The sequence below is a fragment of the Heloderma suspectum genome, chromosome 5, assembly GCF_057233095.1.
Source record: "Heloderma suspectum isolate Gila_16-S chromosome 5, 16-S_ref, whole genome shotgun sequence".
Taxonomy (NCBI): Eukaryota; Metazoa; Chordata; class Lepidosauria; order Squamata; family Helodermatidae; genus Heloderma; species Heloderma suspectum.
In genome coordinates this window covers 157649689-157662329 of record NC_139462.1, presented here as the reverse complement: position 1 = coordinate 157662329, position 12641 = coordinate 157649689, and the positions used below count along the sequence as shown (strand labels likewise).

General features: G+C 42.3%; 1 protein-coding gene across 8 annotated transcripts in view; it reads left to right on the top strand.

The window, feature by feature from the left end:
- The first annotated feature begins 880 nt into the window (after positions 1–880).
- The window catches only part of MLH1 (mutL homolog 1), a 44295-nt gene continuing 32534 nt past the window's right edge, over positions 881–12641 (top strand). For 6 of the 8 annotated variants that reach the window (XR_014792287.1, XR_014792289.1, XR_014792290.1 and 3 more), the window contains exons 1-8: positions 881–991; positions 1520–1658; positions 1895–1985; positions 2194–2292; positions 6552–6625; positions 8613–8685; positions 10800–10891; positions 11983–12025. Coding sequence is in view for 4 of the 8 variants with exons in the window: in XM_084857967.1 (XP_084714093.1) it covers positions 1543–1658; positions 1895–1985; positions 2194–2292; positions 6552–6625; positions 8613–8685; positions 10800–10891; positions 11983–12025 (588 nt within the window). In the remaining 4 variants the exon portion in view is untranslated. Of the gene's footprint in view, positions 1017–1519; positions 1659–1894; positions 1986–2193; positions 2293–6551; positions 6626–8612; positions 8686–10799; positions 10892–11982; positions 12026–12641 lie in introns of all 8 variants that reach the window. The other 2 variants (XM_084857968.1, XM_084857970.1) reach the window with 1 other exon arrangement.

Here is a 12641-nt window from a genome sequence, read left to right as displayed (position 1 = left end):
AATCCAAAACACACTGATAGACCGGGGGATAGTTTTTACAGCAGCATTTTAAAGCACCATTTGGCAACCCTTGAGCCGACACGCGTTTGTTTGTTTAAAAAGGAAATGCAGTTTGGGGCAGTGAAGTTCGTCGCACACGCGGAGGGAGGAGTAATTAACCTTTCCCTGTCAGCCTTTTTAAAATCAGAATTCCTAGCCTAGCCGCTCCCCTAGCCATGGGTGGGGATTTTGATAAGGAAAATCGAAAGCAAAGAGAAAGCTTAATCGCCTGCTCTCTTAGCGCTGCAGCGATCCACTTCATACACACCGCCTGCGCCGTCGCCCAATATCCTAATTTTTTCCGCAAATGCTCAGAGATTGGATAATAAGAATGGACTATACTGGAGGGTTGCGTACTCTCTGTCTCAGTATCACCACCGCCCCGTCGCTGCAGTATGGTTGTAACTACACTGGGCTTCTTTGCAGGGCCGTCATAAGCTATGATTTCTCACCCGCGGTCTCTCTCCTCCCCATCACAAGATTATTTTTTAATGTTTAAAAACAAAACAAAAGCAGCCCCATTTCCCACGTGAAGTAAGTCCTAACTCCTAAATTAGAAAGAATGCCCGTCTTTGCCCCGCCCCCCTTATGTTGGGACGTGGAAACACGCTGCTGCTCAGTCACAGCCAGGTATGTTAAAATAGTTCTCACGTCTGCTCCGTGGAAATCCTACAGCAAAAAATAGCGACAAAAGGAACCAGGAAGTCCCTTGTGGCTAGGTCACTCTATTTATTTTTAGTCTCTATGTCCTTTCCCTTTCGACGGAAAGGCGCCTATGGGCGGAAACAACCGCGTCGGATTGACATCCCCACGGTCCAATCGGAGGCGCGCTCGAACCTTTGCGTCCGAGGGCCCAGTGTTTTGGCGCGAGATTGCTGTAGTGGCCGCTGCCAACCGCTTTCGCTCCTACCTCGCTGGGGCTCCGGGGCGGGAGGCTGGACGCCTGCAGGAGGTTCTCGTCAGGGGAGGGGTCGACGGTCTGTCTGTTTGTCTGTCTGTCTGTCTCTCTTCAAGGCGGAAGCTGTCGAGTTTCTCTTTTCTCCTTACGTCGCTCCCGCTTTGACTGTGTGTGTGTGTGTGTGTGTGTATATATACATATATATATATACACATATATATATGTATATATATATATACGTGTGTGTGTGTATATATATATACACACACGTATGTATGTATTTCCATCCCCCTTCGATTATTCTGCTTCCTCACCATCTTGCCTGCTCAAGAATTCTCACCAAACCCTTTATTTCACTACCAGTGTCCTCAGTCCCCTATCCAAGGAGCCCCTTCCTCTTGTCATCACCTCCACCGCTCCCTTTAACATTTCTGGGCCGCTTTTTGAATTCGCTTTCTCCTCCTCCCCATCCCCCGTTTAACCTATCCCATAATTTCAAATTATCTGTAGTCAGCAGGTGATCATTTCTTCCACAACCACCTCCTCACAAAGGTTCTCTCCCCACCCTCACTCCCACCCCAGAACCGGGGCCCTTAGCTGCTCTCATGGCTCTGATGACTGGTGTGATCCGCCGGCTGGATGAGACCGTGGTGAACCGCATCGCAGCTGGAGAGGTCATCCAGAGGCCCGCCAATGCCATTAAGGAGATGATGGAGAACTGGTAATGTACTCCGCTGGGTCCTGGGAGTGGGCAGCGGTCTGCTTTGTAGTATTCCTGCGTGGGGAGGGAGATGGTGGGACAGATGCTCATGGCTTTGCACTACGAAACCTGAAATGAATAGCAAAGCAGATGATGCATGGAATGCGCTGCTTTCCTACACAGATAAATGTTGATGTTAGGCCAATTAGGGATAGAATAGAATTGAAAGATAATGTTATTATTTCTTGTACTTATAGTTTGGATGCCAAAGCTACCAGCATCCAGGTGACAGTTAAGGATGGTGGTCTGAAACTAATTCAAATCCAAGATAATGGTTGTGGAATTAGGGTAAGTAAATCTAACTGACTTTCCAGCATTCATAGAATCATAGAATAGTAGGGTTGGAAGGGGCCTTCAAGGCCATCGAGTCCAACCCCCTGCTCAATGCAGGAATCCAAGTCAGAGCATCCCTGACAGATGGCTGTTCAGACCTTATTTAAACAAACGCAAGTAATATTTGAGAAAACACTGACTTGTATCTTCTTTCCTTCTGCAGAAGGAAGACTTGGATATTGTATGTGAGAGATTCACTACAAGTAAACTACAGACTTTTGAAGATCTAGCTAGTATTTCTACATATGGGTTTAGAGGCGAGGTATGTTGTTGGGATGTGTCTTTGCCGTTTTCCAGAAAAAGTTGCAAGTATTTACCTGTTGCTTGGCAGAGGATGAAATAGGAGCTGGTTTGTGTTATGGTGTGAGCTGGAACTCCTGGACACTAATATGTCACTTTGGTAGTTTACTCTTGATCAGGCCTTTACCCCTGGGTGTGAGAGGAGTGGTCTGGATATGGGAGGTGGAGAACTACCTTGTTGTCATGGTCAGACCACTTCCTGGTGAAATTTGGCCTCATGGTTCTAGTCCCTCCCTGAAGGAGTGGGGGACCCACTAAGATGGTGTGTCTCTGGAGACTTATGGAATCCAAGTGATTCCTGAATGCTCTGGAGGATTTTTCAGTAGTTAGAGCTGGCACTTCTGATAAGGCTCTGTGTGGCGGTGAAGGCATCAAAGAAAGCTTACTTTGCCACTTTCATCGCATCCTCAATAAGCCATCCAGCTGAGCTTTTCGGAGTGGTTTGGGAGCTGCTTTCATAAGACCAAGTGAACCCAATACTGGAACCCTCAGAAGCCCACTATGATGACACTTAAAGGATGAAATCACTCACCTTCATGCTGACTTCAACACCGCTGTTGATGTAGTATCTGTTGAGATGTCCAGTAAATAGTCAGATCATGTTTTGTGGGATAAATTTCAGTGTTTGGAGCCTGAGGATGTGGACAAGATGCTTGCACCTGTACAATCCACCACATGCTCTTTTGACCCTTGCCCTTCGTAGCTTAAGCAAGCCAGCCACACGAAACTGACCAGATGGATCGAGGGAGTGGTGAATACATCATTGCGTGATGGGCTGGTCCCTACTGCCTTGAAGGAGGTGGTGGTGCAACCACTCCTGAAAAAACCTTCCCTGGATCCAGAGATCTAAGCTAACTGTCTTCTGGTCAGAAACACTCCATTCCTGAGTAAGCTGCACAAGAGAGTGGTAGTGTCTCAGCTGTAGCCACTCTTGAATGAAACTGATTATCTGGATCCATTCCAGTCTGGACTCAGGCCCAGTTTGGGGACAAAACCTGCTTTGGTCACCCTGACAGATGATCTTCGGGAGAGGGAGAGCGGGAGTACGACCCTATTACTTCTTGATCTCTCAGCGGCTTTTGTTACCATTGACCACGGTATTCTCCTTGACTGCCTCCATGAGTTGGGGGCACTGTTCTACAGTGGGTCAGTTCGTACCTGTGGGGTCAGTTCCAGAGAATAGTATTGGGTAACTGCACCTTAGCTCATGGCAGCTGAACTATGGGGTGCCACAGGGCACCATCCTGTCCCCATTGTGTGTGTGTGTGTGTGTATGTGTGTGTGTGTGTGTGTGTGTGTATATATATATATATATATATATATATGAAGCTGTTGGGAGTGATCATCAAGATATTTGGGGCAAGGTGTCACCAGTATGCTGATGACACCCAGCTCTATTTCTCTGTGACATCTGAATTGGGAGAGGCTGTGCATATTCTGAACTGGTCCTGGATGCAGTTATGGTTTGGATGAGGGCTAATAAACTGAAGCTGAATCCCAATAACACAGAGTCCCTATGGGTTGGCAGTTCCCAGGTCTAGGAATTGGGATGTTTTCCTGTTCTGGATGGGGTTGCACTCACTGTGAAGGAGCAGGGCTGTAGTTTGGGGGTGCTCCTGGTTCCATCTTTGTGACTGGAGACTCAAGTGACCTTGAGGCACTTGACCTCAAGAGCACCCATTACCAACTTCAGCTGCTATGCCAGCTACACCCGTTCCTAGTCATGGTGATCCTGCACTGGCAACCTCACGATAAGACTACTGCAATGTATTCTATGTAGGGCTGCCCTTGTGTGTGGTTTAGGAGCTGCAGCTCGTGCAGAACACAGCTTGTAGAGTGCTCACTGGGACACCCAGCTATGCTCACATGTTAAAAGAACTGCACTGGCTGCTTATTATCTACTGAGCCACATACAAGATTATGTTACTGTCATACAATGGCCTAAACAGCTTGGGGCCAGGATATCTAGCAGATTGCCAACCTTTAAGATCACCAGAGGAGGCCTTGCTGGTCATTCTGAAATTGACAGAGTGTCGCCATACCTTGATGGCGGGCCTTCTCAGTAGTGGTACCCACCCTTTGGAAAACTCTTCCCTGTGCAGTTTTAGAGGCAGAATATGTGGCAGCCTTCAGATACCTCCTAAAAACACACTTGTTCATGCAGATTTTCCCCAGGTTTTAATTAATCATGCTGCTCCAACTTGCTGCTACTTGTATTGCTTTTGTAATTGGAATTGTTTTTAATATTGTATTTTAAATGTGATTTTAATATTTATATGTGAACTGCTTAGGGATTTTATTATATTTAGCAGTATATAAATAACAAATAAATGGCTTTCATATTTTAGTTTATAGAGTACAGCTTGTCACAATTTAGAATTATATATTTGCATAATTTCAAACATAATGAAGCTCCTTTATCAGCTACCAGCTTGCTGCCAGGCTCGATTTAAAGAGTTTGGGACCAGAATTTTTCAGGAATTCCCCCTGATGCATTGTGTTACTTTGTATAATAGTAAGGTGTGAATTAGTAATTTATTTTGTGCCCTTATGCAGCTAGCTGCATGTAGATAATTGCAAATGAGGATTACAGAGTAGGGATGTACAGATTCCCCACCATCCGTTCTGGTGGGGAATCCGCAGGGGTGGGGGAGGCGATCTGTTCCTCCCCCCCCCGGAATCCTCGTGGAACGGCTCCACTCCGCGAGGATTCCGCAGAGCCATTCTTACCTGAATCAACCGGAGCCCTTCGCCTCCGTGCCGATCGCCATTTAAAAAAAAAAAATCAGCAGGATGTGTCCATAGGCTTATACGCAAGATTCACAGCTCTATTTTGCATATAAGGCTATGGGCACATCCTGCCGATCGCCATTTTTTTTAAAAAATGGCAATCGGTGCAGCGGCGAAGGGCTCCCGGTGCAACAAGCAGCCATGCCGTCCCATGTGGAATCCTCCGGGAGAGGAGGTAAGTGGGGCCGATCCGCTGCAGATTCCTGGAATCCAGCCTCATTTGAATCTGCAGCGGATTTCTCTAACATCCCTATTACAAAGGCAGCTGATTTGTTGTGGGTATGATCCACAAGTGTTCTGTGCACTGTTTTCTTCATGGAGATACTATGCTGTATACGAAATTCATAATGTTTGAAATGATTGTGAATTGCCATAATGCTCACTTTTTATTTAATTCAGGGTCTATTCGGATGTGTTGGTATGTGAGTGCATAATAGCTTACACACTATTTAGGCCTCCGTGTATTATATATTCAGCTGAGTGTTATATAAACACAGTTATTACAAATTTCTTTGTATGATATCTCAGAGCAGTGAAAATTAAGAGAAAATTCTAGGCATTTGTCATGAATTTTGTATCTTCTATGTACTCCCCAAATTTCAGTAAGCAAGTTTTCCTCCGTTGGTTTAGGACACAGGTTTAAGTAGATGAGAGTCTCTTATTTTGATGGAATTTACTCATGGGAAAGCGCTTAGTGTACAGGCCTTAACCTAAATCTGCTTTTCGTTGTGTCTTTTTTCATGCAACTACATGGACTCGATAAGAGTTGATCTATAAACTGCTTATATCTTGTAAAACTTAAAGAGTTTTAAAAGATGATTCATGTATCCTAGTAAGCTACTTTTATCAAAAGCAGAAAGTATTCAGTTTGGTTTCTTTTTAAAACGTAGGGTTGAACCTTTTATTTAATTTCATGCAAGAAAGAAAATGTTTGGAAATTATTTTTATATTTCCAAATATATATTTGGATATATTTAGATATGTTCATTACATAAAATCCAGGAAAAAGGGAAATCAGTATCTGTTCTAGTTGATTTATGATTTAATTTCTTTGCAGATTTTGATTAATGTGTGTTTATTTTTTACCTGGAGATACTTTTGCAGGAATTAAGATACATGGTGTGAGAATTCCTTGGTCTCTAGTTCAAGGAATAAGTAAGGGAAATAATAACCTTTTCAAAGAAGTATTCTGCTACTTCCATATGCTTGTCATCTGAATTACGTATTAAACTGCAGTTTAAAATAAAACTGTCTAAATAAAAATCTCAGTTAATCAGATTTTCAACACTGTGTCTAATGCTGGAGATAAGAGACCTTCATTATTTTACAGTTATCACTGAATGCTTATTTAACACCAGCAAAGGATTAGGTGCTGTTTCTGACATCTAAGTTGACATACTCAGTTTATAAAATTGAATTTTTCCTTCCTAGGCACTGGCTAGTATAAGTCATGTTGCCCATGTTACTATAACATCTAAAACAGCTGATGGAAAGTGTGCTTACAGGTAGGTATATTCAGCCTTTAACTGTGGTAAACCTATAGGATAGAGTTAATATCTCGAATAAGATTACTGTTAAATATATATTTGCTTACAGGAGTAACTAGTTAAAAAAAGGTATAAAGTAATGAATGCTAAGCACATTTAAGTGTTGTTTAGGAGAGGAATGGGAACAAAGTAGATCTAATGGTAGATTGCTGGATGATTTGCAGTAAATTGGTAAGGGTTTCTTACTCCATTTTTAACCATAGCAACAGCAAAAAAGCTTTTCCCCAATGAGGATGTTAAGACTACCTGATATCTAGAAACTCAGGTGAAGTTTTGTACTTGCATATGCAAGTATATGGCCTATGGGGTAGAATAATTAATTGTCTTTGCCCCGACACACCATTTTGCATCTGGCTCTTCCCCTGTGCCATTATTTTGCAGCTGGCTCTGGTTGATGGACTTGGGGTTTAATTAAAAAACAATGTAGATCCCTCAAGCTGTAAACCTACACATTGTTCAGAGTACTGTGGAAGTAACATTATGGCAAGAGCAAATGAGAAATAGAAGAGAGAGTAGCATACTTATAGGTTCAGTGTACTTTAACAAATGTGCCCTACTAATGATCTAGACTAGATGTCCATGTGTTCTGCTATGCCAGCACAGTTCCCACTCAGGCTAATGATCCCTGACATACTAACAGTTAATGTGAAACTGAAAGCAAGGCAACCTAGCTTATAAGCCATTGGGTGTACGCAATGCTGCACAGATAAGTTCTTCTTACCTGCCTACCATCATGCTTAAATTAGGCCCTAGTGTACCATAGGGGCTAAGCTTGCTCAGACCTCACCAAAGCTACAACTTCATTAAGTAGTCATGCTTTCTCAGCCTCAGCACCCCCGTTTTCAATAAGATATCTACCTTATAAGATTGTTAGAAGGATTGCTGTAATGTGAAGTGCTTTGAACACTATAAAGTATTATATAAATGGTAAGTATTATTATTGAGCGCAGGACAGGAAGGCCTGGCGTGCTTTTGGTCCATGGGGTCACGAAGAGTCGGACACAACGTAACGACTGAACAAACTTAGTTATGAGGGAAATGTGCCTCATAGATGCTCAGAGGCTGTCTGTTCTATGGCTGCTCTATTGCGTTTAAAACCGACTGTTGGGCTGAGGCAAGGTGTATATTGCACTTTGTTATTAAAAAAGATTAGAATCCCCTGTACAGTTCTCTGAGTCCCACAGAATTCTGTGGGAGCTTAGCTAAGAGCACATAACTGTGCATAGTTAGGAATTTGTTTGTCAGTATAAGGAACAATGGAACAACTTATTAGAACATTAAAAAACACAACATAAAAACAATACAGGTGTTGCACCAAATAAGCCATGATTCTGAAGCAGTCATACTGATAGATGTGTCAGAAATATTAGCTCAACAATGATAGCTGAAATGTTAGCAGGAAAAGAAGCTACTTGAAAGGTTCACCGATCTTCAATTAACCAACCCCATAGAATAATCTATTTCTCTTTAGCATTATGCAATACAATTTGTAGCCACCAGAGGTCATTGTCTAATTGGTGCAAAGAAAACCTATTTTGAATGAAGAGCAGAAATTCTCCCTATTGCTTCTGGTGTAAATTTGGAGAGAGAGAAAAGCACTCTGCTACCCACCCTCCTGTCCTGACCAACACTTCCTTTCCTTCACCCTCACTCCACTTAGGATTACTCTATTAATCTCATTTGGGGGTACAAAGCAGCTAGTGGTGGTAGCTGTGTTTTGCTCCAGCTGAGTCGTCTCACATCTTCGTTCACCTGATCTGCTAAGAGACCAATTTGTTGATCTGCTTCTTTTAGTCTACTGGAATGTTACTGGTGCTGGTGAGAGTTTGGTATCTGTTCCTGAAGCACTGCTGATTTGAGAAAAAACCTTGTGGAGCCATCTGTTAGCTGATCTGACTGGTTAGTCATTGATTGATTGATTGATTGACTGATTGTTTGCTCTTAGGGCGAACTATTCTGATGGAAAATTGAAGGCTGCCCCCAAACCTTGTGCAGGAAACCAGGGAACCCAGATCACAGTAGGTTATTTCCTTTTTAAACTTTTGTAATACTGGAGCAGACGCATTCCCAGTTCTGTATCTCTCTCTTAGTAGCATTTTCAGCCTTTAGGTACTTTGCAATGCCTTGCCTTAGTGATTAGGATTAATGATTTGGGGATTAATTTACCCTGAGGCTTAGCCTAAGAATCTGTTTTTAGTGCCAGTCCTCAGCCCTGAAATACCTTAAGTAGTAATAACAAGAATGCCCCAGATCACGTACAGAGTGCCTTTCCCACACCGTTAAGAATGCAGTACTATCAGTTGTGCCTTCATTAGGTGGAAGCCTCTGATTACTTAATGGAGAGAGCAATGCTATGGTCCTGGGAGAGCATCTCCAACCTCAGAGGCTTCCAAGTATCCAACGTCCTGCCAGGCTGCTGCTGGCAGGACGGTAGAAGCAATGGAGGTGATCGTTGCCTCTCTGTCCGCCGCCGCCCAGATGGGCCTCTGAGCCTGTCTAGAGTAGTTGCACTGATGGGGCTGAGGTGGTTGCTGAAGAGGCCAAGGGAAACATCATATCCTGACCTCACCCCTGCCCACTGAATACCCCCTTTCAGACTTCTCTGAGGTCCTCCACTTTTGCAACCTTGGCAATCAGCTGATGCGGTTTTCTGCAAGGAGTTGCAGGGAGATCAGATTCTGGAGTCCCTCTTCCGAGGTCATAGCATTGTCTACGGCCTGGGGGGGGAGGGCTCCAAAGAATCCTATGACCCCTGGGATGCTCTCTCCATAAGTATAATCAGTGATCAGACATTTAAAATTGGTCAGAAGGACTTTAGAGCAGAGTTTTTAGATTAAGTACATTTGAGTCCTGATACCTAATTTCTAAATAAATAGAATAAAATACAGAGCATTCTAAACTCTGAAACAGGAGGTCTGTGTATTCTTTTGTGACGCTTCATAGCACAGACTTGGAATAGCCTTCTTCATAATAGATGCCTATTTGACGGCATTTAAAACTGGAACCCTGTTATATCTGTCTTAGTTTCCTCTTACATAGAACATTTTATGGAATTCTTTACTGCTTTTAGGACTTTACTTGCTAAAGACCACAATGCAAATATAAACTCATTACAATAGTAACACTGACAGTGTGTAATATGCACAAAACTGGAGTACATTTAAGAAGTTACATTAAGGGCTTCATTCCTCAACTCACCATTTAATGCAAGTTGTATTTTTTTCATGGGAATTGTGTCCAAGCATTTAATGTTGAGATTTCATAGTGAATGTAAACATACTATAAGATAACCAGTAAAATATTTCAATATCAGCAGAAGAACATGGAATAATTGTCAAATAATTTCAATGATACATCTCCAGCAGTATGTTGTTTAGGCTGATTCAACCATGGTCTGTGTTAACTTCCATTAAACTAAAATATAGTGAAGGAACTCTTCAAAATTGATTCTTAGAAATATATTTGTATTTGCAGAGATGGTGTACTTGTGGTCACACCAAAACATACAGGAGGAAAGTGTGTGTGTACAAACTCAGGTGTTTGACTGTGTGCATGCACTCAATTTCACTTTGGTATTGTGTGTGTGTGTGTGTGTGTATATACACACACACACACAACACCAAGATGAAATTGAATGTAGAGCCTTTATTTTTACTGATGTTTAGCAAAGGTTTTCCTACGTTGTGATATTATCTCTTGATATATATGATCACTGCAGCCAGAATCTGTTATGCCACATACTGGAAAGTAGCAACTACATCATAGGCTGATGAGCGGGAAAACAAGCATTATAAATATATGACAATATATGATGATGATGCCCTGTAATGAGAGAATATTTCTAAACCTAGATCTGGGCCCCAAGGAGTGCAGCTGGAGGGAGCTGAGAATGGGGAGCAGGGGGCGCAACAGGAGGTTGCTTGTGGAGCCCCTTCTCCCATCTGACATGCAATCAGCACTGTGAAAGCTGACAATTGAGAAGATCTGTTAAGTGGTGCAAGCAAGCCATACACCCCATATGCTGGATATAGTTTTCTTTACTACTGCCAGAACAAAAGAATATTGCAGAGTGATCCATGTTCTGTTTGGAATTTTTCCAAACTTTAAACTGCCTGTTTGGTTCTCTCCACAGGTTGAGGATCTCTTTTACAATGTAGCCACTAGGAGAAAAGCTTTAAAAAACCCTAGTGAAGAATATGCAAAAATATTGGAAGTCGTTGGCAGGTAATTTTTTTTTTTAAAGGGAGGGGGAGCTCCAGTTTCTATTATCTACATGACTTGTTTCATGTTAGATTGGGAGATTTTTCTACTTCTAGCCAAGAATGACATCTTTGATGAATTAGGAACCTAAAATAGCAAGAGAGGTGCCTTCATGCTGATCTCAGTATACTGGCACAAATACAGTTGGACAGCAGTTTTAGACTTGAGAAGTATCCCACTAAAGCCAGCTGAACATTCACATAACATTTGTGCTATCTAACATTCACATGACAGTTGAGGAAGGACTCCAGAATTGTTTGTGCAAATTTTTGAAAGAGACAGGGAAGGAGGACTAATTCCATTATATTTATCAGAAGGATGAGGTTCTTCTGCTCCCAGGGTTGTAAAGCCAACAAAAGAAAGCCAACAGAGCCTTTGCCAAGATTAAGTTGTATGATCTGGTACTTTTATTGTGAGTCATATAGCTGAGAATAAATGATTACGCATTCTTCAGACTGTTCTTGCAGAACTTTTAAAATTTTACTAGAGCTTTACAACTGCCCCACACTTCCTTCGCCTGTCCCCCATTAATGTGTCATAAAACCAAATGTGTGCTGTGATATTATGTTCAGAGTTCATTCACTCTATTGCATGGGCTGCTGCAGGGAGACTTATGCTTAAATCCAGTGTTGTGCAAGTAGACTTTCCTGTCCTCTCCTCTTTCCTGGAGCCATCTGTATGTCCCCCAGATCTGTTTTGTGGGGTCACCCAATCCTTGGAGCAGATTTGGGGGGCTGCAGGGGGATGGAAAATTGTTTCCACCAGCAGGTTCCATTCTGCAGATGGAAGGACATTATTGGATTGATGCCTTCAGTATGATGTTATTATGGGACACACTCGGTTTTACCTCATATTACCAGAGGAGTGCAGAGGGGGTGGTTACATAGGGCTGTTGCTTTCAGTGGTGCTTTCTGTAACTTCTAGATTCACCCTTACATAAAACCAAATTTTAGTTTAAAAGTGAAGGAAGTTTCCACATGCTTTACTAGCAGTTTGTTCTGTGTGTGCTTGAGAATCTGCCATTCATTGTTTTACGTATTGTGTTGTTCTTTCAGGTATGCCATTCACAACTCAGGCACCAGTTTTTCAGTTAAAAAGGCAAGTAAAACCTTCACTGCTTCAATATTACTAAAATAGAAGTTGCAGTCACTGGGGTGCTCAATACTATTATTTCAAGTAATCATTTTTTTAAAATATGTAGTTCGTTAAACTAAAGACATGTAAGTTAAAAGCAACCTATAGTTTTAAATATAAAATGTAGAAATTCAGATACTGTTGTAGTGATCACACACGTTTTTTTTCAAGCGTGATCTGTTAAGAATTCTTAAGGCTGTTCTGCTATGCACACGTACCTGGGAGTATGTTCTGTTGAATACAGTGGATGATTTTGTTAGATTAATGGACAACCAATACAATTAAAATCAAACAACACACACACAGTATTTACCAAAACTCCTTTTGCCTCATTGTCCATTTGCTGCTGTGTGCTATTTCAGGAGGTAGGGAACCTGGTGCCTCCAGATGTTTTGGAATACAACTCCCATAATCCCTGACCATTGACCCTCCTGGCTAGGTCTTATGGGAGCTGTAGTTCAAAGCATCTTGAAGGCACCAGATTGCCTACCCCTGTGCTATTCTACGTCAGCAAGCATTTGTTTAGGACCAGATCTTACAACTCCCAAGTCATTGCAACGAGAGTGCCCATGGAACTGAG